The following is a 27,201-nucleotide window of genomic DNA, read 5'->3' on the forward strand; positions in this document are numbered from 1 at the left end:
GAGGAGATTAGATCACATACACACACACACACACACAGAGGACCATGTGAAGAGACAGGGAGAAGACAGCCATTTATCATTTATCAACCAAGAAGAAAGGTTCAGAAGAAACCAACCCTGCCAACACCTTGATGTCCGACTTCTAGTCTCCAGAAATGTAAGAAAATGAATTTGTTTGAGTCACTCAGTCTATGGTACTTTTGTCACTGCAGCCCAAGCAAACTAATACAGCAATGTAAACAGCCTGCAGATTCCATCCCTAGGCTTCTGTCCGAGAAACTCACATACACTTGCCCAAAAAATTCTGACAAGGATGTGCGATACAGCATTGCTTACAAAAGAGGAAAAAAATGGAAAAAAAAGTCTCTTGGTAGGAAAATGATTTATTTACTTATGAAATACTGTAAACAGTTAAAATATTGCTTTAAACCAAAATTTCATATATTAACAAATATTTATGTTAATTTTCTAAAAAGCAATTTACAAAAATACATACAACATAATACTCTTTATGCAATGTTTAAAAACACACAAACTAATGGAACATAGTTTTTGTGCATAAAAATAGAGTTTTAAAAACATACATAGGATATGATTTCAGGATGCTATAATAGTCCTGGGCAAGTGAGATGCTGCTTTATAATGTCAAATTTAAGAGAACTTGTGTTTTCTTCCACACAATATAAATTCAGACAAAAGAATGAGGTTTTTGCCTTCATTAAAACTTACCACTAGAGAAAAAGGATAATTCTCCAAGAAGTTCTGTTTGTTTAGAGGTATTAACGACATAGTCTTCAAAAGAAGTCTGAGCTGCAGGTCTAAAGCTCTTCAAAGATTCTGTGGCTTTCTGTATTCTGCAGACAGATATTTTATATAAAAATGATTCTTTAAGAAGGCAAATCAGACTAAATATCTGCAACATGATTAACAAAATAAAACCCACACTTCCCTCAAAATTAAAGTTAAGAATGAGGCAAAATGTACCTCACATTAACACAGCATTATGGACCACTCAGAGCTAAAGTGAGAATACACAGCAGCATTTAATAACATTGCTCAATAGGTTCTAAAGTTAGAAGTAAAAGAGAATACCTGAGGTGGAGCTGCTTTGCTGTCTGCACAAAGCAAGACTGATCCGTCTCCTTTAGCACTTCTTGAGCATATCCCACAAGTCCATTGTTCTCTAGAAGTCCCTGGTACTCTTCCATTTGAATCTGAAATTTGTCTAATCTTAGTTTCTTAGATGAGTCAATTGCTTTCAAAACAGATGATTTCCTCTCTTCCAGAACTTCAAAGAGCTTTTCAAAATGTGTAATTGCGTCTTCTTTAGCCCTCTCTCCATTACACTATGAAAAAACAGTACCTCCATTACACTAAGATAAAACAAAGAATCGCCTCTTCTGCTAAACCCAAATGGCTTTCCACAAAGTTCTGCATAATTACATTTCATCTATGTGATGACAACATTATCAAAATTCGATAAAACCAACCTAGATATTATAAAGAAAAAAGTTTCATCTGACTCCGAAATTTTCAGAACAATATTTTGGCATCAAATACACTTAGCAAAGAACAACTGGCAACTTTTATTCAGATTTACTTTGTAATTTTATAACATTGTACTTCCTTAAGCTTTTCATCTCCAAAGCCTGGCTATAAACAATTTAGTCAATTAAATAAGAGAACAATCTTTCAGTGGTATATAAAGGAATATGAAGGAGAAATGAACTAATTTAAACAAAAACAGGAAAACACAATTCCAGAGCTTCGAATTCATTTCAAATTCAGAAATGTTTTCACCTTTTCTACGCTACTCCAACTTTTTAAAAAGTTGTTTTTGTTTTTTTGAGACAGAATCTTGCTCTGTTGCACAGGCTGCAGTGCAGTGGCGCGATCTCGGCTCACTGTAACCTCCGCCTCCTGGGTTCAAGCGATTCTCCTGTCTCAGCCTCCCAAGTAGCTGGGACTACAGGCACGTGCCACCACTCCCGGCTTTTTTTCCTTATTTTTAGTAGAGATGGGCTTTCACAGAGTTAGCTAGGATGGTCTCAATCTCCCGACATCGTGATCAACCCCCCTCGGCCTCCCAAAGTTTTGGGATTACAGGCGTAATCCCCACCACGCCTGGCCTAAAAAAGTTTTCAGCCACAAAACTCTAAAATATGACATTCTTTACTAAGATACAAAAATAAAAGTATCCTCTTCACATTAATATAATTTAAATATAATTAAATCCTGACTTAGCTGTGTGACCATATGCTAATCATTTCACTTCTCTTTCTGTTTTTCTCTTCTGAAAATAGGGGATAAGAAAAACCATTTAGGTTTTTGTGAAGAGATTTTAAAAGGTTCTTTACATAAAGTATACACCATAATGTCACATAGTGTAAATAAACATTCATACAAACTGTCATAAAATGACCCTAGTGTTTGCCAAACATTCTGAATTCCTATAAAATCAGAGCTCATGATTTTGAGAAGACTGGCAAACACTCCTAAGCACTTATTATAACAGACTCACAGACAGCAGTCAACAGGAAAAAAGTCTTCAAGAACACTCTTTTTTTTTTTTTGAGACAGTCTCTCTCTCTCTCTCACCCAGGCTGGAGTGCAGTGGCGCGACCTGGGCTCACTGCAAGCTCCGCCTCCCAGGTTCACGCCATTCTCCTGCCTCAGCCTCCCCAGTAGCTGGGACTACAGACGCCCGCCACCACACCCTACTAATTTTTTTTTGTATTTTTAGTAGAGGCAGGGTTTCACCGTTAGCCAGGATGGTCTCGATCTCCTGACCTCGTGATCTGCCTGCCTCGGCCTCTCAAAGTGCTGGGATTACAGGCGTGAGCCACCTTGCCTGGCTTTTTTTTTTTTTTTTTTTTTTTGAAACAGAATCTCGCCGTGTCACCCAGGCTAGAGTGCAATGGAGTGATCTTGGCTCACTGCAACCTCCGCCTCCCGGGTTCAAGCAATTCTCCTGCCTCAGCCTCCTGAGTAGCTGGGATTACAGGTGCACACCACCACAACAGGCTAATTTTTTTGTATCTTTAGTACAGACAGGGTTTCACCATGTTGGCCAGGCTGGTCTCGAACTCCTGACCTTGTGATCCGCCTGCCTCGGCCTCCCAAAGTGCTGGGATTACAGGCATGAGCCATTGTGCCTGGCTAAGAACATTCTTAAAAGCTGACAATATATGGCAGAAGTGTACTGTGCATTTTCCATTGGCTTCCAGCCAACACCTATAATGAAAGGAAATTTTTTCCAGATCTCCTGTTTCCTAACCCCGACAGCCACATATTTTTAAAAGAGAAGGAGCAGAAGGTAGTGGCATTTTGATAGTATTTCACTGACAAATCACAACATTCAACTCAGAAATATCATTATAGATTTTTTTCCATCTAAGTATAATTATAGATAAAAAAGACAGTGTCACCATCATCACTAAGTAAATGTTGAGAACGGAGGCAAGTTATCTAGCTTAAAAAAAATTCTTATTGATAAGCCTACAGATACAGCTCAGGCAAATGATACAAAACAACTCAATAATGTCCCCACTATCCCAAGGAACCAGTGTCTACGTGAATACTTGACCCCTAAGTTCCTCAATTTTTAACCTATTGATGACAAACCCCAAAACAGACTCTGGGTCTTTATTTCAGAAGTGAAGGGCAGCAGGACTGAGAGGACCAACAAACCAGGCTATTAATAAAATGACCAAAGATGCAACACTTGAAGCGACCTGCTAAGGTGATCATCTGCTTTGTGTTGAGACAGTCTGTCACTTAATCCAACAAAAATATGAAAAAGAAAACCCCAAACTGCATGGAAAAATGACTGACTTAGGGTGGTGAATCAGTAAAGATCAGGAAAATAATATTAAAAACAAAAGCACTGCTGGTAGTGGTGTTAATTTATGTGATTTCTCAATAATTTTAACCTATATTGGAAAAAAATTTCTTCAACTAACAGTGTCATACTAGCTGGGATATTTTTATATTTAATTACTAAAAATCAGGAGTAATGGCTCAACTTCGTTTCAAATGGAGAAGAAAAGTGTACAACAAAGTCAATGAAGAATATCTGGACTTTTAAAACAACCCAATCCAATCCCCTTTTACTATTATTTTTAAAATGCTGTTATCTTTTCTAATTTTTTATTGAAACATAATACACAAATGGAAAAATGTACATGTAAGTATAAAGACTAATGAATCTTTACCCACACACTCAATATAACCAGCATCCAAGAGAAAATCCAGATTAGATAAAAGAACATTACCAGTATCCCAGAAGCGTCCATATAACCTTTCCAGACACTAACCTACCCCTCCTCAACTCTAACATCATCATCTAGTTTCACCCTTTTTGGTACTTTTTAGAAATGTAATCACATAGCTTGTATTCCTTTGTATCTGGCACCTTCCTTTCAACACTATTGCAAGATTAATCTACACTGCTGTGTGCAGCTGCAGATCATTCATTCTTATTGCTATTTTTATTCTACTGTTAATGGGCATGTGGGTAGATCCCACTTTGTGACAATTACAAACAAAGCAGCCACCAACATTCTAATATACGTCTTTTGGGGAACATATATAGGGTATACACTCAGGAATACCGGAATTTAAAATAAACCTGGCCCAATCTGCATACAATGCATTGTCCAAAAGTGATCTATTCATTTTTAAAAATATAATAAAAATAAGTAAAACCTATCATTTCCCTTATGTTACTATTAAATACTTTTGAGATCTTGTTAGTTGCCACACAAATCGTCATTTTTTCTCTCTGTGTTCCAGTATCATTTAATCACTACCTCTATCACAGAAGTGACCACACAACATTATAACTCATTTTTTACATTTGTTTCCATAGCCCCAGAAAAGCAGGGGTGAAATCTAACACAACTTTGTATTCCCAGCCCATATAATACACTCAGAATTTTATGAACAAATAAATGAATGTCTAGATAAAATAATAATTTAAAATATGCAAGCTAGTTTATCACTTACCTCTGTTTCTTTCATTAACAAGTTTAGTTCAGATATTTGACTCTTCACCTGGCTTTCCTTACCAATAAGGTAATCAATATCCTTTGAAAGCTTTTCCTGTTGAAACATATTCATAACACAAATGGACAAAATGGGAGTTTAGCAAAGACTTTGCAGAATTTTTTTTTTTTTAATTACACAGGACTCATCCTCTTCTACAGCCTCTGATAAACAAATAATAAAATCAACTATGGCAATTATCATTATTAACCCAGAGTAAACAGTTAATGGCCTTAGGCACAGAGGGTCAAAGGATGTATGAAAGATTAGAATCAGTTGGAAAAAAGAACAAGGCAATAATGGTTAAATTAGTCAAAACTTCTGAATATAAAAATAGTACATTTTTATTGTTTCGTTATCATTCCTAGAGCTCCTGCTCCTAAGGCTTCTAAGTAAATGGAAGAGCAGCAATTCAAATAGTTTTGTCTTCAGATTTTATAATTTACTCTCACAAACACCCACGTGCACACACACACACCTATACACAATAGTAGCAACAAAGAGACTTCCAAAATAATATTGACAGTCCATCCCAGCCTATTAAATAATTACACAATAATGAAAATACAGTTTTATAAAAATAGGCAATTTCCAGAGCTCACTGAATAATCTGTCAGTAAGGCAGACCTTTTTAAATAAATATAGTTTCTTTCCCACAGAAATACCATCATAGGTTTTGGTGAGATCCCTGATCTTGCCCAGAAAACCTACTCTGAAATACACAAATACCAAAACACAAAAGCCCCGAAACACCATGGGGTAAAAAGTTTTAACAGAAAAATGTATTCAGAGTCTAAATAAGAATAAGAACATCCAGAAAACGCCTTTCAAGCTGTAGCCCTTAAAGGCCAATCTGAGCATTTCAGGCTCAGTTACCACCGATGACTTGAAACAAAAAGGGTGCTCAACAAGAGGGCACTATTAAACACTAAACACTGTTCCACAGGCTGAGAGGTACGTCTCAGCACCAAGCTGAAAGCAAAATGGCAATTCTGATAATACCATCCCTAACAGGCCTATGTGGACATCAGAAGTACTAGGTGCAAAGTGGGGGTACTCTTTTTTAACTAGGGTAGCAATAAGATAAATTTGGCCATTTAAATTGAAGTAAGGCTTAGCTGTATGATAGCAGCTTAAATTAGAACTACAAGATAGGAAAAGGTAAGTTAGTTGACTCAAAGAGGTAAGGACCAGAGGAGAATAGATGGCAGAATTCAGGCGCGTGATGTAAAAGCACCACACACTCTGAGTTTTAATGCTCAAAGTATCTGGCCAACTATATGTTTATCTGAGAATAGCTTTTCTCTGAGACAGCTCCAGTCATAATAGTCCCCTCAAATCTAGCCAGTTTGTTTTAAAAGACTAGATCAGTTTTAACCAAGAATCAGAATGTCCATTTATTCACAGGTCTCCAAAAAGTATATGTACCACACACTGAAAATAGGCACTGAAATCAAAATGTAAAAAGACAAGGCTACCTCTAACTCCTTTAGATAAATCACGACCCCAGTTCTTTAGGAACGAATCAGAAGCTAATTTCTCAGGGACTTCAAAACTGCTCAGAAGCTTTCCTCTGGATCAGTGGCTCTCAAACACTAGTGTATATCAGAGTCTCCTGAGGGTAAACCAAGAACCCTGAGGAGATGCAGCTGAGTCCAAGGAGGCCAGTTGTAAGGCATGTACCATAGGTTGTAAGGCATGTACCATAGGTTGTAAGGCATGTACCATAGGTTGTAAGGCATGTCCCTGAGACTGTTGTAAAGAGCAAGAACTCCAGAGACACAGTCTCCCTTATATATTCAGCATTCCTCATCAACTCTTGTGTGTGAGGAAACTGTCCAAGTCCAGGCAAAGAATCACCCTAAGGTTCAAGGAAACAATCCTAGGAGCTTACACAAGGCTGGGAAGAGTGCCTGTTCCCCACCAGCCAGACCAAAAAAAAAAAAAAAAAAAATCTCCAAATTCACAGGGCATTGAAAAGAGTAATCAAAGGCTTTTACTTCAATAATCAGATAAAATTAGCCCTTAGAATTAAATGCAGTTCTGTCCTGCCTCACAAAAGACCCAAACATTTCCAAGTAACTTAATCACATACTCAAAGAAAATAGCATTTGTAGGAATACAAAACTATCCAATAACTGGCAGTCAATCAAAAATTACCAGGCATGCAAGGTAGCAGAGAAATATAAACTCTAATTAAAAAAAAAAACAATCAAAACTGACCTAGTAGTGAAACAGATGAAAGAACTAGTAGCTAAGAACAATTATACAATTATACCTGTATCCCGTGTGAGCAGAGTAGAGCACAACATAAAAATAAAATGCAAAACACAAAACAGTTTCCATATATGCAATTAGACAGAGGCAAAAAATGCATACACATATTGTTAAAGAGAGGAAAGAAACAAAATGGGTAGTAGGTACATAGATGATTTCTTTTAAAAATATTGTTTAAACGGAAAAAGAATAGAACAAAAAGATAGTAGTGTACCGCCGCCTGCTTTGCTGTTGATTATGAAATTTGAAAGTTTTAAACATCATCAATAAAGCTAACACAAAGGAAGTAATTCAGGTTTTGTTTTTTTTTTTTTTTTTTGAGACAGAGTCACACTGTCGCCCAGGCTGGAGTGCAGTGGCGCGATCTCAGCTCACTGCAAGCTCCGCCTCCTGGGTTCACACCATTCTCCTGCCTCAGCCTCTTGAGTAGCTGGGACTACAGGCACCCGCCACCATGCCCAGCTAATTTTTTTGTGTGTATTTTTAGTAGAGATGGGGTTTCACCGTGTTAGCCAGGATGGTCTCGATCTCCTGACCTCGTGATCCGCCGGCCTCAGCCTCCCAAGCAGCTGGGATTACAGGTGTGAGCCACGGAAGTAATTCAGTTTTAAATGGTAAGCGTGCCACCAGAATGAACAAAATACTAATTCTATAGGCAAAAAATAAGAATCAAGTGTCTTAATACAGCCACAACCCTTTAAAGTATGTCAATCCTATGTATACATCCATTATCATAGACATTGGGCTCATTTGGGTATCATGATGAAGTGTCCTTCATCCTTCTCTCTTCCCTCAGAATTCAGAGCTAATACAATGTAGGTGTCAATATATGCTGGGCCTTATCAGTACCACAAATAATTGTTGATCAGAAATACTAACAACCTAATATTAGTAGGTCACTAAGTAACACTTTAACTCATTTTAGTACAAAAGAGACCATATAACACACCATGATTTTATAAATGAAAAGTTAAAGGCATAAAGTAAAGTTACGAAGAATCAAAATTCTGTTCCAAAAATAAGTCCTACCTTTAAGGTTTTGTAGGCACTGCTCATAGTGGTTACACGGTGGTTGGCATGATTACCACCCAACTTACACAGATGGCAAACTGGCCTCCTACATAATTCACAGTACATGTTTATTCTCTCTGTTTCATGTTCTGGGCACATTAAAATCTATTGAGTAAAGAATAAAAGTGTGATTAAAGATCTAGGTTTCAAGTAATCTGACAAATTATCAAAATACAAAGATTTGCTTTATAAAATCACTAAATAAAGCCATTTAAATGAATATGAATGTAAAAAGAAGAATGGTTGATATACCACATGAAAATTCTCTGTATCGGAATTACTATTTTTCAGTTGAGGGTTCAAATGATTAATATGTAGATGTTGTCTACGGCCATACCCCTCTGAACATGCCCGATCTCGTCATAATATGTAGATGTTATTTCTCCAAAACTTGTTAAGAGTTTCCTTCCTATCAGATTCAAATGGAATGAACACTTAACCAAGTTAGAAAGGCCATCTGACCACACTGATAAGGCAATTCTTAATGATCATAGTCAATATTTTTAATGAAGTACCATAGCAATTTATGAGACTCATGGCCTCAGTAACAGAAATCTGTTGCTAAAAGAGTCTCAGAAAACTTTATAAGCTTCTAGATGTGTTTCCTTTTACAAATTAATTACAAATGCACTGACCAAATTTGGAACTGTTTTCCTGATTTGATTGTCTACCTTTTTATTTACTTTGTAAACTATTATCATAGAGGATTAAAATCTATCAAATAACATAAAATTTTATGTAAAATAACTTTTCATTTGAAAGAAAGGGGAGATTCCTTTAAGTTAGTATGTTAATAAAATCAAAAGTTGTTAAAGATTCCAATAGATTAGATTTTAAGCAATTGTAACTTGTCTGATAACTTATAGACATTTATTTCTTTCTTTCTTTATGAGACAGAGTTTCGCTCTGTCGCCCAGGCTAGAGTGCAGTGGTGAGATCTTGGCTCACTGCAACCTCCGCTCACTGCAACCTCCACCTCCTGGGTTCAAGAAATTTTCCTGCCTCAGCCTCCCAAGAAGCTGGGATCACAGGCATGTGCCACCATGCCCAGCTATTTTTGTAACTTATAGACATTTAAAAGGAACAAACAAAAAGTACAATATAGAAAGTCCTAATACCAATATATAAGTTCAGGAGAAAAACAATTGGAAAAGGTTTCAAGGTTTTCAGCATGTCCAAGTTTCTACATCCCCAAAGCCATTACATTTAAAATAAAATACAAAGTTTGTCCATCTGCAAGAAATGATCAAAAGAACTCAAAGTTATAGGCAAATATTCCATAGCAATTAGGGACACCATTTTGGACACCGTTTTAAAATTTTACTATATTGAGTAGCACTAACTACTGGAAAAATGAAATGTTTCTCAGTATAACCTATCCATGTTTCTTTGGTCTTCTCTTATCAATCTTTTATTATATTTATAAATAGAAACTGTAAGGCTATGCTCAAAATTTCCTTAAATCTTTAATTCACAAAGACCCAAGCCTAATAAAATTCATTTAATCAAAGGTTATCTCACGGTAGAAATCAATTTAATCATTTAAAAGAAACATTAAAACATGAGGTTGAAGTCACAAATTTTTAAAAATTGATGGCCTTGAGCATTTAAAATGAGGAACATAATGTAGGATTAAAAGCTATCTGATGAATCTACTGCCAGACTGACACAGTTTGAGAAAGGTCATTCAAAATGTGATAGCATAGATTGTTTTTGCCTTAATCTACCAATCCTTCACTATTTAATACAAGAAATAGCTCATAGTTTCAAAAACACTTTTGAGATTTTTTTCTCCATTTTTTATTACAAATTAAAGGTTTTACACTTAAGAATGCAAGTAGATTTTCATACACAAGTCACTAAGTTATAAGTAGTAAGAACTTTGAAAAACTCAACCATAGGTTTTTAAAATCTATATACATCAGAAGGAAGTGAAGATATCAAAAGATCAGTTTCTTTCCAGGCACACAGCAGGGAAAACAATACATAAACATCTTTTGAGCAATATTAAAAAAATTACTCAGAAAGTTTAAGAAATGCAAATTCTACTTTAGATAACATATAGTCATTATATCACAAGCTACAAAATATTAGGCTGCAATTACTTTTATTCATTGTACAATTTTAGCTAACCAAAACAAAAATATGTCTTGCAGTCAAACCTTTTAAGCAATTATGGATTTATGAAACTAAAGCACAAAAAAGCTTTTTAACTTTAATCATTTCAATCTTAAAGAGTATATCTGAGATAACCTTTCTTTAATCAGAGTTATCATTACAAACATTCATTTATTGTATTATATCACACTGGATTGTAACAGAATAAACCACAATATTGCCCTCCTTTGGTGGAGATGTTTAGCCCCATAGTAACTCCAGCCAACTAGGCCTTAAGTTCTTATACCTGCTTTTAAAGTTATTTCCTTTCTGTCAAGTTCTAGACTTAATAATTTATTTCATAACATTAAGTACAAAAGTTTCATAACATTAAGTTAAAATAATATTCTAACTTAATAAAAACTTCACTTACCTTGGGTCTAAAGTTAGTAGTTGGACCAACATACTCATGTTGAGCTTTTATAGTACCCCAAGGATGATGAATTTTGAAGCATTCATTGCAGTAACTTGCACTACAGTCCATGCAGCTTTTTGTGGATTCTTGAGGTGGTGGTTTACAAAGGTCACACATAATGGCTGTGGCTGCCCTAGCTGCCTGACGATATCTTTCCACAATAGTTTCCAAAGTGAAGTTTCGAAACAGACCATTGATTCCTCGTTCTCCAAGATCCACATCATGCTCACAGCCAGGGCAAGGGAAAATAGTTGTCCTCGGGGTCAATGAATTGCGCTTCCAGCCTGTGTAATTAGTAAGTCTTTGTTTAGTTACAGCTGTAGGAAAATGATTAGAATGAAGAAAAGAGGAGTCATGTCTTAGAGACATATCTACAAATGTATCACAAAAACAGTATCCGAAGTGGCTCCACGTGAAACTTGTATCGTGAAAATGTTTTTAAAAATTTTTCCTTAGTATACAAAAGACAAGCCCAAGTTATTAAATAGTTATCAAATCAAAAAGGAAAATATTCTATAGTAAACCCACATAAAACCCACATTAAATCAAACATAGATATAAAGATAAAACACATAATACAATACTACATGGGGTTAAGATCTTTTAAAATTATATAATTAGCATTTATAGTTAGTAATATACACCATATCCAAAGGCATTTAAAAGAACAATCTTTGCTGACTGACAGGAAATGAATCGATACATAAAAGAGCAGGGGTCCCTAGCACAAAGCCCATGAAGAGGCCCAGGCAGATCCATGAACTATTTGAAATTGTGCACAAAATATTCCATCTGTATACATACGCATATTTACTGCTAAAAAACCGCAGCTTTTATCAGATTTTCAAAAGAATATGTGATGTGACCACAAAATTTTTAACAACACTACAATAGAAGGTTTCCCACGTAGTATTGTTTTATCTGGAAAAATTCAGTAGGGAAGATCATTAGTTAATTGAGTGCAATCTATAGAAGAGTGAAAAATTCATTCATAGACCTATAATTTAGTGATTTTTAAGAGGGACCAACCATTTAATATCTTCTTATGACCTGAAACAAAGAATCATTAAGATTACTTAATTCAGTAAGCCAGAAGTTACCCCAAAAACACTACAAACAATTTTACAACATATATAATACAATGAATGACCTTAAACATCACATTTTTGTTCAGTATTATCCCAATTTTAATAAATCAAGAAACCAACGCATGACAGTCCTTACCCACTGGTTCACAGGAATCCAGGTTGTCCATTTACCACAGGTGCATGCATACCATGCATACCACATTCCCCCATTTGTAAATCTGTTCTTTTTTTTTTTAGACGGAGTCTCACTCTGTCGCCCAGGCTGGACTGTGATCTCAGCTCACTGCAACCTCCGCCTGCTGGTTTCAAGCAATTCTCTGCCTCAGCCTGCCGAGTAGCTGGGATTACAGGCGCCCACCACCACGCCTAGCTAATTTTTATATTTTTAGTAGAGATGGGGTTTCACCATCTTGGCCAGGCTGGTCTTGAACTCCTAACCTCGTGATCTACCTGCCTCGGCCTCCCAAAGTGCTGGGATTACAGGCGTGAGCCACCGCACCCGGCCGTAAATCTGTTCTTAAGAGTATGTAGTCTTAGTTGCCCAAAAAAAAACTCCCTTAACATAAACACAAACTTCCTAACCTACACCTTCTTTCATACCACCATGTGTCCAATACCAAAAATGAAAGGCTGAATTTGGTATACCACATTACAAAAGGTCTTTAAACAGCTACATCAATATACCCTTTGCATATAACTGTCATCACTCAAAAGAATATCTTAAAAGATGTCTGACATGATATCAGTTCAGGTAAAATTTCGCAATCAGCCCATAATATTACTTATTGGAAGTGATGTTAATAGCATGCTATATGGCATTGGGCCCCAAAATCTACTTATACAACAAACATGCAGAATATTTTTAATACCTTCATTTAAAGATATTTTAACCTTTACATTTTTAAACATTAATGCATACAAAAAAGCTGCCCCATAAAAATTTGAAAATCCTAAAATATATTCAGGTAATAATTCTAAAAACATGCAATACAATCCAAAATCTTTCACACCACAGCAGGCATATCATGAAATAAGCAGCAAAGCTACTTTTAAATCACATGCCAATGAAAATTTCATTTAGGAAAGAAAACAAGCCAAACAATTCTGGAAATGGTATGGTGCAGTGGTCAAGTTTAAACAAAGGGAAATTCATATATAATTGCAAGTTTCCACACATGAAATAGGTGATGAAAATTTAGATAAATAGAAAAATAATCTCAAAAATGTTAAAAAATGAGTTATTTTTGGTTTCATGAAGATTATGACCAATTAAAGTAATGGGATAATGAAAAGTAAATAATGACAACAAAATCAAGCTTTAACATGTATGCTGGTGACACCAAGAATTGGGTCCTCAGAAATTTGAGAAAAAAAAAAAAAAAAGTTTCATCCCTTTTCTGTATATCTCTGCTAATGTATTTTCACAGTTAAAAAAAAAAAAGGTGTGAAACACTAAACTTCTTAAATCAGACATTAAATTAAGACATGTAATTTTTCACAACTCATTCAAATAGATATCTTGGCTATCTTTCTAAACAGATCTTGAAAGCTCTTTTTTTTGAGACGGAGTCTTGCTCTGTCGCCCAGGCTGGATTGCAGTGGCGTGATCTCGGCTCACTGCAAGCTCTGCCTCCTGGGTTCACGCCATTCTCCTGCCTCAGCCTCCCGAGTAAATGGAACTACAGGCGCCCGCCACCACGCCCAGCTAATTTTTTGTATTTTTTAGTAGAGATGGTGTTTCACCATGTTAGCCAGGATAGTCTCGATCTCCTGACCTTGTGATCCACCCGCCTCGGCCTCCCAAAGTCTGGGATTACAGGCGTGAGCCACCGCACCTGGCCGAATGCTCTTATATATTTCTTACAAATGCTAAAGAACTTTTATTTCATCTGTCTTATACTTCTTTCATTGTTTTCATAAAAACAAACAGTAGATGTTCAGAGCAATAAAGAAAATGAGAATCTTAGGATAACACCAGCAAAAATCACACTAGCTCACCAACAAGGGACCCAAACAAGAAGAAATCCTTGATTTACCTGAAAAAGAATCCAGGAGGTTACTAAGCTAATCAAGGAGACGCCAGAAAAAGGCAAAGCCCAGTGTAAGGCAATCCAAAAAAATGATAAAAGTGAAGGAAGAAACGTTCAAGGAAATAGACAGCGTACATAAAAAACAATGAAAACTTCAAGAAACAATGGACACACTAATAGAAATGCAAAATGCTCTGGCAAGTCTTAGTAACAGAATTGAACAAGCAGAAGAAAGAAATTCAGAGCTCGAAGACAAAGTCTTCAAACTAACCCAATCCAACAAAGACAAAGAAGAAAGAATAAGAAAATATGAACAAAGCCTCCAAGAAGCCTGCAACTACGTTAAATGACCCACCCTAAGAATAATCAGTGTTCCTGAGGAAGAAGAGAAATCTAAAAGTTTGGAAAACATATTTGGGGGAATAATCGAGGAAAACTTCCCCAGCCTTGCTAGAGACCTACATATCCAAATACAAAAAGCACAAAGAACACCTGGGAAATTCATCGCAAAAAGATCACTGCCTAGGAACACTGTCGTCAGGTTATCAGTTAAGATAAAAGAAAGAATCTTAAGAGCTGTGACACCAAATACCAGGTAACCTAGGGAAGATATATCAGATTAACAGCAGATTTCTCAGCAGATACCCTATAGGCTAGAAAGGACTGGGGCCCTATCTTCAGCCTCCTAAAAAAAAATCATCAGCCAAGAATTTTATATGCAGCGAAACTAAGCTTCATTTATGAAGGAAAGATAAATCTTTTTCAGACAAACAAATGCTGAGAGAAGTCACCACTACCAAGCCTCTTCTAAAACAACTGCTAAAAGGAGCTCTAAATCTTGAAACAAATCCCGGAAACACATCAAAACAGAACCTCTTTAAAGCATGAAACACACAGGACCTATAAAACAAAAATAAGATTAAAAAAAAAAATGTATACAGGCAAAAAATAGCACAATGAATGAAATGGTACGTCATATTCTCAATAACTGAATGTAAATGGCTTAAATGCTCCACTTAAAAAAAGATAAAGAATTGCAGAATAAGTAAGAATTCACCAACCAACTTCAAGAGACTCACCTAACACATCAGGATTCACAAAAACTTAAGGTAAAGGGGTGGAAAAAGACATTTCATGTGAATGGACACCAAAAACCAGCAGAAGTAGCTATTCTTATACCAGACAAAACAAACTTTAAAGCAAACCAGTTTAAAAAGACAAAGAAGGACATTAGATAATGATAAAAGGCCTTGTCCAACAGGAAAATATCACAATCCTAAACATATATACACCTAACACAGGGGCTCCCAAATGTATAAAACAATTACTAACAGACCTAAGAAATGAGATAGACAGCAACACAGTAATAGTGGGAGGTGTCAATACACCAGTGACGGCCCTACACAGGACATCAAGACAGAAAGCCAACCAAGAAACAATGAATTTTTTTTCTTTGAGATGGAGTTATGCTCTATCACCCAGGCTGGAGTGCAATGGCATGATCTCAGCTCACTGCAATCTCCACCTCGTGGGTTCAAGAGATTCTCCTGCCTCAGCCTCCCGAGTAGCTGGGATTACAGGTGGGTGACACCAGGCCCGGCTAATTTTTGTACTTTTAGCAGAGACAGGGTTTCACCATGTTATCCAGGCTGGTCTCGAATTCTGACCTCAGATGATCCTCCCACCTTGGCCTCCCAAAGTGCCGGGCCACCATACCCGGCCAGAAACAATGGATTTAAACTATTCCTTGGAACAAATGGACCTAACAGTTACATGCACAACATTCCATCCAAGAACCACAGAATATACATTCTATTCAACAGCACATGGAACTTTCTCCAAGATAGACCATATGATAGGCCACAAAATGAGCCTCAATAAATTTAAAAATATTGAAATTATATCAAGCACTCTATGAGACCACAGTGGAATAAAACTGGAAATCAACTCCACAGGGAACCTTCGAAACCGTGCAAATACATGGAAATTAAATAACCTGCTCCTGAATGAGCACAGCGTCAAAAAAAAAAAAAATGAAATCAAGATGAAATTTAAAAATTCTTCAAGCTGCATGACAATAGTGACACAACCTATCAAAACTTCTGGAACACAGCAAAGATAGTACTAAGAGGAAAGTTCACAGCCCTAAACGCCTACATCAAAAAGTCTGAAAGAGCATCAAGAGACAATCTAACGACACCCCTCTAGAAACCAGAAAAACAAGTACAAACCATACCCAAACCTAGCAGAAGAAAGGAAATAAGCAAGATCAGGGCAGAACTAAATGAAATTGAAACAAATGAAAAAAAACCCACAAAAGATAAATCAAACAAAAAGCTGATTCTTCGAAGATAAATAAAATTGATACACCATTAGCAAAATTACCTAAGAGGAGAGAAAATCCAAATAAGCTCAATAAGAAATGAATCAGGAGATATTACAACTGACACCACAGAAATACAAAAGATCATTCAAGGCTGCTATGACTACCTTTACATGCATAAACTAGAAAACCTAGAAGAGACAGATAAATTATTGGAAAGATACAACCTTCTTAGCTTAAATCAGGAAGAATTAGATACCCTGAACAGGCTAGTAACAAGCACCAAGATTGAAATGGTAATTTAAAAATTATCAACAAAAAAAGTCCAGGACCAGATGGATTCACAGCAGAATTCAACCAGACATTCAAAGAACAACTGGTACTAATCATATTGACACTATTCCATGAGATAGAGAAAGAGGAACCCTCCCTAACTCATTCCATGAAGCCAGTATCACCCTAATACCAAAACCAGGAAAGGACATAACAAAAGAAAACTACAGACCAGGCTGGGCATGGTGGCTCACGATTCTAATCCCAACACTTTGAAAGGCTGAGGCGGGCAGATCACCTGAGGTCAGGAGTTGGACGCCAGCCTGACCAACATGGAAGAAAAATCGTCTCTACTAAAAATACAAAAAAAAAATTAGCAAGGCATGGTAGTGCATGCCTGTAATCCCAGCTACTCGGGAGGCTGAGGCAGGAGAATCGCTTGAACCTGGGAGGCAGAGGTAGCGGTGAGCCAAGATCGTGCTGTTGCAATTCAGCCTGGGCAACAAAACACTGTTTAAAAAAATAATTAGCCGGGTGTGGTGGCGTGAACCTGTAATCTCAGCTACTCAGGAGGCTGAGACAGGAGAATCGCTTGAACCGGGGAGGCACAGGTTGCAGTGAGCCAAGGTCACACCACTGCACCCCAGCCTGGGCAACAAAGAGCAAAACTCTGTCTCAAAAATAAAAATAAACTACAGACCAATATCCGTGATGAAGACAGAAGCTAAAATCCTTAACAAAACACTAGCTAACTAAATCCAACAACATATCAAAAAGATAATCCACCATGATCAAGTGGGTTTCATACCAGGGATGCAGGGATGGTTTAACATATGCAAGTCAATAAATATGATACACCACATAAATAGAATTAAAAACAAAAATCACACGATCATCTCAATAGATGCTAAAAAGGCATCTGATAAAATCTAGCATCGCTTTATGATTAAAACTCTCAGCAAAATCAGCATACAGGGAACATACCTCAATATAATAAAACCCATCTACGACAAACCCACAGCCAATATAATACTGAATGGGGAAGAATTGGAAGCATTTCCTCTGATAACTGAAACAAGACAAGGATGCCCACTCTCACCACCCTTCTTCAGCATAGTACTGGAAGTCCTAGCCGGAGCAATCAGACATAAAGGGCAACCAAATCGGTAAAGAGGAAGTCAAACTATCACTGTTTGCTGATGATATGATTGTTTACCTCGAAAACCCTAAAGACTCCTCCAGAAAGCTCCTAAAACGGATAAAAAATTTCAGGAAAGTTTCAGGATACAATATTAATGTACACAAATCAGGAGCTCTTCTGTACACCAACAGCGACCAAGCTGAGAATCAAATCAATAACCACTTTTATAATAGCTGCAAAAAAAACCCAAAAACCAAAAAAAGAACCAAAAAACTTAGGAATGTACTCAACCAAGGATGTGAAGGACCTCTAGAAGGAAAACTACAAAACACTGCTGAAAGAAATCATAGCAGACACAAAAAAATGGAAACACATCCTATGCTCATGGATAGGTAGAATCAATATTGTGAAAATGACCATACTGCCATGAGCAATCTACAAATTCCATGCAATCCCCATCAAAATACCACCATCATTCATCACAGATTTAAAAAAAAAATTCTAAAATTCATATGGAACCAAAAAAGAGCCCAGATAGCCAAAGCAAGACTAATAAGCAAAAAGAACAAATCTGAAGGCATCACATTACCTAATTTCAAACTACACAGTAAGGCCATAGTCACTGAAACAGTATGGTACTGGTATAAAAATAGGCACATAGACCAATGGAACACAATAGAGAACCCAGAAATAACCCAAATACTTACAGCCAACTGATCTTCAACAAAGCAAACAAAAACATAAAAGTGGGTAAAGGACATCCTTTTCAACAAATGGTGCTGGGATAATTGGCTAGCCACATGTAGGAGAATGAAACTGGATCCTCATCTCTCACCTCATACAAAAATCAACTCAAGATGGATTAAAGACTCAAACCTAAGACCTGAAACTATAAAAATTCTAGAAGATAACACTGAAAAAACCACTCTGGACTTTGGCTTAGGCAAGGAGTTCATGACCAAGAAGCCAAAAGCAAATGCAATAAAAAAAAAGATAAATTGCTGGGACTTAATTAAACTAAAGAGCTTTTCCATGGCAAAAGGAATAGACAGCAGAGTAAACAGACAACCCACAGAGTGGGAAAAAATCTTCAAAATCTATACATCTGACAAAGGACTAATATCCAGAATCTACAATGAACTCAAACAAATCAACAAGAAAAAACAATCCCATCAAAAAGTGGGCTAAGGACATGAATAGACAATTCTCAAAAGAAGATATACAAATGGTCAACAAACATATTTCAAAATGCTCAATATCACTATATGATCAAGGAAATGCAAATCAAAACCACAATGTGATACCACCTTACTCCTGCAAGAATGGCCATAATAATAATAAAAAAAAAAACAGTAGATGTTGGCGTGGATGCAGTGAACAGGGAACACTTCTACACTGCTGGTGGGACTGTAAACTAGTACAACCACTACAGAAAAGAGTGTGGAGATTCCTTAAAGAACTAAAAGTAGAGACCAGGCGCGGCGGATCACACTTGTAATCCCAACATTTTGGGAGGCCAGAGTGGGTGGATCACGTGAGGTCAGGAGTTCCAGACCAGCCTGACTGACATGATGAAACACCGTCTCTACTAAAAATAGAAAAATTAGCCAGGTGTGGTGGTGCTCACTTGTAATCCCAGCTACTTAGGTGGCTGAGGCAGGAGAATTGCTTGAACCTGGTGGGCGGAGGTTGCAGTGAGCCGAGATCATGCCATTGCACTCCAGCCTGAGAGACAACAGCAAAACTCTATCTCAAAAAAAAAAAGTACTAAAAATGGAACTACCATTTGATCCAGCAATCCCACTAGTGGGTACTACCCAGAGGAAAAGAAGTCATTATACAAAAAAAGATACTTGCACACATATGTTTATGGCAGCACAATTAGCAGTTGCAAAAACGTGGAAAAAACCCAAATGCCTATCAATTGACTGGATAAAGAAACTGTGGTATATATACACGAAGGAATACTACTCAGCCATAAAATGGAATGAATTAATGGCATTCACAGTGACCTCAATGAGATTGGAGACTATTATTCTTAGTGAAGTAACTCAGGAATGGAAAAGCAAACATCATATGGTCTCACTCATAAGTGGAAGCTAAGCTATGAGGATGCAAAGGCATAAGAATAACACAATGGACTCTGGGGACTCAGGCAGAAAGGGTGGGAAGGGGGTGAGGGACAAAAGACTACAAATAGAGTGCAGTGCATACTGCTCGGGTGACGGGTGCACCAAAATCTCACAAATCACCACTGAAGAACTCACTCATGTAACCAAACACCACCTGTACCCCAATAAACTATGGAAATAAAAAATTTTAAAAAATAAAAGAAAGAAAAGTAATGATGGCTTGGAAAGGTAAGGAAGTAATGTAGACCAAGAAATGCAATTTTATATATCAAACTGAATCTGTGGGGACAATAATATTTGCAAATTATGTGAATACCAGCAACTTACAGAATCTATTCTTTTTCCCACAAATCTTTCCTTTGAAGGTAGATTAAAAAGTCAGCATAATTTTAAAATACTCTAAAAATTTTCAAATCAGTTTATAGCAAATCCCCTACAAAAGTCAGCTTTCAGTCATTCGTTTAACCATTTAAAGATCAAAGAGAAAATAAAGTATTTCAAAACAAAGAGAAGAGAGTCAGTTCATAACTAACAGGTTCCAAACCTCTGCCAGTTGCATCCTCTCCCATATTCTGGCTGCAACTTCCCCCATCGCTATCCTTGGACAGTTCATGAACTACCTATCCCAATGGTGGACACTACTGTTGGGCTTTTGGTGTTTGGCAGTGGCCTGATACCTTATGCTGCCACCTTAATGCTTCTTTTGGTACATTCTGACTATTTGATGCCTATGAGTTATGTTTACCTTTTGGGTATTATATCAGCATTCTTCACCCTGTAAAATTTATTTCTCTCAACTATCCTCTGAATCAAAAATGGGTAATAGCTTTTTTAAAGCAAACTGCTCCTATCTCTCTTTCTAATTACTAAATTTCAACACTTAAAATTTATATTCTCAAAAGCCTGTAAGAAAAAGAATTATATGTGCCTTCTAATCATGGCTATAAGATTTTTAAATCAAGAAATGCAGAAGAAAGAGAGAAAGACAGAAAGGGGATAAATTTCAGGTGTCAAGTATTCTCCCATGAAATAGATGGTGGTATCACCAGCATTCCATTAAAAAGCAGTCAATGTTATTTTTAAAGGTCAACTGGAGTAAAAATAAATTTTAATAAGATAGGTCGCCCCGTCTTTTACATAGAATCAAATATTTCAGAAAGTCTAAAAAAGGAGTGTACATTTAACCACAAGTGGGTAAGACCTCAATGCTAAAACTCTGATGCCAAGTACTTTAAAACATCAACAAAGACTCTATATGTATAAAACAAGCAAATATATCATTAAATAGAAAAATAATCAATACCTTTAATCAAATTTTTCAATACATAAGAAAGCATTAGCTTATTTAACCATTTAAATGTAGCAATATCAAGCTCTGTTCACTAAGTAAATGCAAAGGATTTTTTAAGATATCTTATACAAAAAAACAAAAGCAGTATAAATCATTTTCTTCAAAATTATCTTGTCATGTATATTGACAAAATGCAAGCACCAATAATCAGTGTTTTCTTTTAAAAACATCAGAACTTGCTTGGAAATTTAGTCCTGTTGACCTTTAAGTCGTTTCAGCCCAATTTGTTCACTCTCTACACAATTTTGAAGACTTGACCACTGATGTTTAAGAACCTTACACAAGATTATTTAATTTAAATCTAACACTATATTGCCTGCGGCCACAAAAGCAATAAAACATTTTCTACCTCTCCACCCCACAGATCTCCGTTGTGATGCTGTGAACAATGAACAGAAAGCTGGATTTAGAATTTAATTTCAAAGAGAAGATTCACAACTTGTTAACAAAAGAGAAAGCGGTAACTGTGTCCTGAAAATAATACAATTATTGAATTAACAGTAAAAATGTGTTTTTCCTGGTACACATAGTATTTATGAAGCCAGCAGTATAAAACATCCATCAAGCAATCTTATTATAATCATTGTGGATATAGCACTTAAGAGACAATACTTTGTCCTATATAGATTGCTATTTTTAAACAATCATACTTACGGTAAATGTTGCAAATACAAAGTGAAATCAAACATCTTTTGACTTTTTACTGACCTAATAACTGTTAAAAAAAAAAAAAAAAAAAAACTAAAACTGAACATATTCAGTTTAGACAACCAGAAAATACAAAATGCGGGGAAAGCTTACATATATATATATGATCAAAAGTATACAGTAATATGTCTTTTGTTTGTACATAATTTAATATGCTACTGTGTTATGCACACAAATCTTACTCTCCTTTCAAGTTACCCTTTAAAAAAAACTGTCAAAAATCTAATGCAAAATAATCCAAAAGAAATATATGAGCCAAAACTACAATATACTTAAGTTTACATTTTCCAGTAGCCATATTAAAAAAATTGAAATTAATTTTAATAACGTTATTTAACCCACTATATCCAAAATACTATGATTTCAAAATATAAACAATATAACAATTATTAAAGATCATTTCACAGTCTTTTTTATTCTGTGTATTTTAACTCACAGCATATCTCAATTCAGACTAGCCACATTTCAACCACTCAATAGCCACATGTGGCTAGTGGCTACTATACTGGACAATCCAGGTTTAATTAATCTCTTTATTAGACCAGTGGCAAAACTAGACCGGGTGCAGTGACTAAAGACTGTAATCCAAGCACTTTGGAAGGCCAAGGCACAAAGACTGCTTGAAGCCAGGAGTCTGAAACCAGCCTAGGCAACAAAGTGAGACCTTCATCTCCACACAAAAAATTTTTTAATTAGCAGGGTGTGAGTGAGTGGCACGCACCTCTAGTCTCAGGTACTTAGGAGGCTGAGGCAAGAGGACCACTTGAGCCTCAGAGTTACCCAGTAAGCTATGATCAAGCCATTGCACTCCAGCCCAGGTAACAGAGTGAGACCCTGTCTCAAATAAATGTCTAAAGGATAAAAATTTAAAAAGAAAGCTGTCAGAAAAAAAGGAATATTACTCATGAATCTACCAAAAAAAGAATTATATGCAAATGCCCAATAAATAGATGGCAAGTAACATCACATTTGCACTGCAGTGACTTCTACTAGTTTAAAACTGGTAAAGGACAATCCTAAAATTTGCATTAAAACCTCCAGGAATGATTTCCATACTTGCAGCATTCGCACCCTTTGGGTGCTCTCTCTGTTAACTTGCTCTGTATGTGTTCTTGATAAAGGACTATGCTCTAGTAATTACATCTGTTATAAAGCTTCGCACAATGCTAAGGGGTGTGTGTCTTTAAAAAAAAAAAAGAAGGTAGGTCTATCTTGTTCATTGTTCTTAACCATTTAGCCATATCTGGTAGCCAGCAGGTGCTCAAATATTTGTTGAATGAATGAATGTCACTGGTATTTAATAAGGCATAGAACTTCAGTGCTGGAGATAAGGCATGTGACAGAACTGGCCCAACCTACCACCCATAGCAGAAATACCCTCCACAATACTGCAGACAGTGGCCACCCACCCATTGTTTTAAACAAAGTCTTCAGATACTGATGGCCAAATGCTGCATGGGTCACAGCCAAAGATATGTTTTGGCTGTCCTGCCCTATTGAGCTGGTGTAGTATTTTTAAATAATATGAATTGAAAATATTTAAAAAACAGATTTCACATGGAAACCACTATCAAGTTTTTGTGAAAAACCAGTAACTCTGACAATCTGGCATCTTCAACCCTGATAGCACCAAGTGGTTACTGCCCCCTTTAACAAGGCATCCGTTTCAGTCTCCACTGTCCCAAACCACACCCTACTTCTCCAATAGGGAGTCCTAAAATCAGCTGGCTGCCGTCACTTTGGGCTGATGGTCTTCTTATAGTAGTTGAGCTAAAGGGAAAATCAAATATTTATTGTCTCCATATTTACAGCAAAAAACTAAAATGAAGTAGAGTCCTATATTTATTATGCCCGGGGCTCTCTTCATTAATGCACCCGTTTGGCCCTGCAGCATCTAAATTTGACACCTGATGTAAACACTTTGAGTGGCAGGAGTCTGATATACTTAGCCCATTTCATTTCTGGACAGCCTTAGTGCGGTGTGTGTGTGTGTGTCTTCTTTCATGCTAAGTTAAATCTGCTTTCCTATTCCATCTACTCATTGACCTGGAACCTCTGCTAGAGATATCCAGCATACTCGTTCTATCCATAAGAAAGCTATCATATTCTGCAGTCATCCCTTCTCATCTCCTGTAATTGTTCTTTGCAGAGAAAAGTTTTCACACTCCACCATTCTAAGTTTCCCCTCTCAGGACATAATCTAACTTCATAGGGTTCTTCCTAAAGAAGAGGGAGAAACATCACAGTAATTCTATTTCAGATCTAGACAGTGAAATGTATGGTGTAATGGAGCTCATATTCCAAAAGATAAATGCCATTATTACTGAATATAAGCCATTGTGGCACCCTCTGTACAAATCCTGTGGCAGAGGTTTCTCATTCAACATCCATTCAACAAATATTAAGCATCTACAGAGTACCGTGCTAGGTAAATTCCTGAAAACAGAAAATCATTCATCTTGTTCTTCATATGAATCACATAAAAAACTAGCCAAATCTTAACATTAAAAACCCACAGAATTTTGTGAAATATATATATAAGTGCAATCTAATTATAAGGAGAACTATCTAGTACATAACTAAAATTTTATTTGTTTGTGCTAAATATTAATATACAAAAAGTTTTCTTTGGTCAATCAAGCAGGGGTTCCCAATTAGCCAATGAAGATCTACCAACAGAATACCAAGTTTTACCTAGTAGGACTGATTTCAAGCGATGCTGTCTTTCCCTAGTCAATGCACCAGATTGGTAGCAAGGGAGGAAACATTAAAGGTGATGACTTCACAATGATCATGACCCTTTATAACTTCATACTCTCTGAGCTTTCTATTTGCCTGATGTGATGCTCCTTGTTTTTTTGTATATACATACAATTTCCATATGTGCAAACATCATCCATGTAACTAGTGATTGCCATTTTGCCATTTAAAAAAAAAAACCATGTTTTAAAAACAGCATATCTACTCTTCTCCACTCTCTGATGGAGCCCACATAAGCATCACCCAAGGAGACTCCCTATCACAGAGAGACCAAAAGAAGATAACATTCTCTAAAATATAACTTAGATTTCTTTCTGAAAAGTTTTTTTTTACAAGATTAAAAACTTACTCCTGTACTTTAAGAGGGAGAAACTGACAGAGTGGACAAAAAGATTAAACTTGAAACCTCAAAGCCCAAAATGGGAAGCACCACGCTGAAGTGTGATACTTAGGACTACCACTGACTCTCCTCCATAAGGACATGCCTACCATGAGACTGTGTTGTTTCCAATCACTTTGGTCCTTGCAGCTGACTTCTGTACTAGTATTTGGCCCTGAATTTCAGTGTCTCCAGTGATTTCAAATTAATTTTGTTCTACATGAATCCTGCAATGTCTGTCCAGAAGAAAAAGTAACATTATCCCAACAAGAAACAATTTAAACATTGGCCATGTAATAAAGATATATGTGCTGTACATCAATTTCATTTTCTATACATTACCACAGAATTCTACTACTATTTATGACGTTCAAAATCTTTCTTTTAAAAACAGACAAAAATGGATAGAGGATGGACACAGTGGCTCATGCCCATAATCCCAGCACTTTAGGGAGCCAAGGTGGGCAGACTGTTTGAGCCCAGGAATTTGAGACCAGCCTGGACAACATGATGAAACAAAAATATACAAAAATTACCTGGGCATGGTGGCACCCACTTGTAGTCGCAGCTACTCAGGAGGCTGAGGTGGGAGGATCACTTGAGCCCAGGAGAGGGAGACTGCAGTAAGCCAGTATTGGACCACTGCACTTCAGCCTGAGAGACAGGGAGAGACTCTGTCTCAAAAAAAAAAAGACGAGGGATAAAGAAAATAAAACCCTCAAATGGGACCAGATGGGACAAAATGACAAAAAATAATTCCCTTAAAAGTTATCTAGGACTAGCCATTAGGTAGTCCCACTCCTTAACTCTGCAGTATTTATTTACCTATTAGCATATATGAATGTTTTCCTAGTTAGTATTTCAGGAGTCTATTATTTTATGTATCAAGTACATCGCACGGTCAGAATAATTCCTAAAGACAAACACAGGTTTTTGTTTGTTTGTTTGTTTTTTTGAGACAGAGTTTCACTCTTGTTGCCTAGGCTGGAGTGCAATGGTGCGATCTCATCTCACCATAACCTCCACCTTCCAGGTTCAAGCAATTCTCCTGACTCAGCCTCCCAAGTAGCTGGGATTACAGGCATGAACCACCATGCCCAGCTCATTTTGTATTTTTAGTAGAGATGCGGTTTCTCCATGTTGGTCAGGCTGGTCTTGAACTCCTGACTTCAGGTGATCCACCCGACTCGGCCTCCCAAAGTGCTGGGATTACAGGTGTGAGCCACTGTGCCCAGCCTTACAAACACAGTTAATAAGGAGTTTAACACAAAGTTTATGTTCAATATCCAATATCTACTTCAAGTATGTATCAAAAGACGAGAGTTCATTTTGACATTTTAACAGTGGGGGAGGACCCTTTATAACTATGGTTTTAATTTATTCACCTGGAAAAATTAACTGTCAAGATGACAAAAATAATTCTCCTTCCAGTTACCACTGAATATATATCTATAAGCTTACCCCCACTACCATCCCAGCCCACAGTTCTAACACATACCTGGTCTGTTAATTCGGTCAATTTTATCCATACTAGGGGAGGGGAGCCGAAGTCGAGGACTGCTTTGATTGGAGTTGTCTGATCCCACATCGTTGAATGAATCATCAAGAGTCAGCAGGAGTTCTTTTACACATTTATGACAGATACTATGTTGGCAAGGGAGAATCAATGGGTGGGTAAACAGCTCCTTGCATGCTGGGCAAATGAGCTCCCTTTCGATATTCTTAATGGTAACCTTGAGAGTAAAAGAATCCAAGTTAAAGGCTCTTAGTTGGTAAATATATTCACATTCTTATATCTCTTGAATAAGTACATGTGTTTATTTTTCCAAAAAGAATTAAGAAAACGATTTTTTAAATTTTAAATTTCTTTTCTGCAATAAAATTCGATACCATCAACTGCCCTCAACACCCATAACCCAGAACTGAAGGAACATGAGATAGTAAAAGGCAAAAATGAAGAGAAAAATTACGTAAAATATTAGGGGACCGTATTTTATCAAAAATTATAAAGCCATCATTCGAATCTCCATCACCAGTGCACTGATTTAGG

The 27,201-nt window shown here is 36.7% G+C and overlaps 1 protein-coding gene across 4 annotated transcripts in view; it reads right to left on the bottom strand.

Annotated features, from left to right (window-relative positions):
* TRIM36 (tripartite motif containing 36) overlaps positions 1-27,201 on the bottom strand; it is a 53,381-nt gene that overhangs the window by 9,696 nt on the left and 16,484 nt on the right. For 3 of the 4 annotated variants that reach the window (XM_055299076.2, XM_055299077.2, XM_055299078.2), the window contains 6 exons: positions 26,650-26,884; positions 10,925-11,250; positions 8,353-8,499; positions 5,008-5,103; positions 1,093-1,346; positions 730-854 (listed from right to left, as the gene is read on the bottom strand). In XM_055299076.2, coding sequence (XP_055155051.1) covers positions 730-854; positions 1,093-1,346; positions 5,008-5,103; positions 8,353-8,499; positions 10,925-11,250; positions 26,650-26,884 — 1,183 coding nt within the window. Of the gene's footprint in view, positions 1-729; positions 855-1,092; positions 1,347-5,007; positions 5,104-8,352; positions 8,500-10,924; positions 11,251-25,287; positions 25,388-26,649; positions 26,885-27,201 lie in introns of all 4 variants that reach the window. The other variant, XM_055299079.2, reaches the window with a different exon arrangement.

Source organism: Symphalangus syndactylus, chromosome 11 (genome assembly GCF_028878055.3).
Source record: "Symphalangus syndactylus isolate Jambi chromosome 11, NHGRI_mSymSyn1-v2.1_pri, whole genome shotgun sequence".
NCBI lineage: Eukaryota > Metazoa > Chordata > Mammalia > Primates > Hylobatidae > Symphalangus > Symphalangus syndactylus.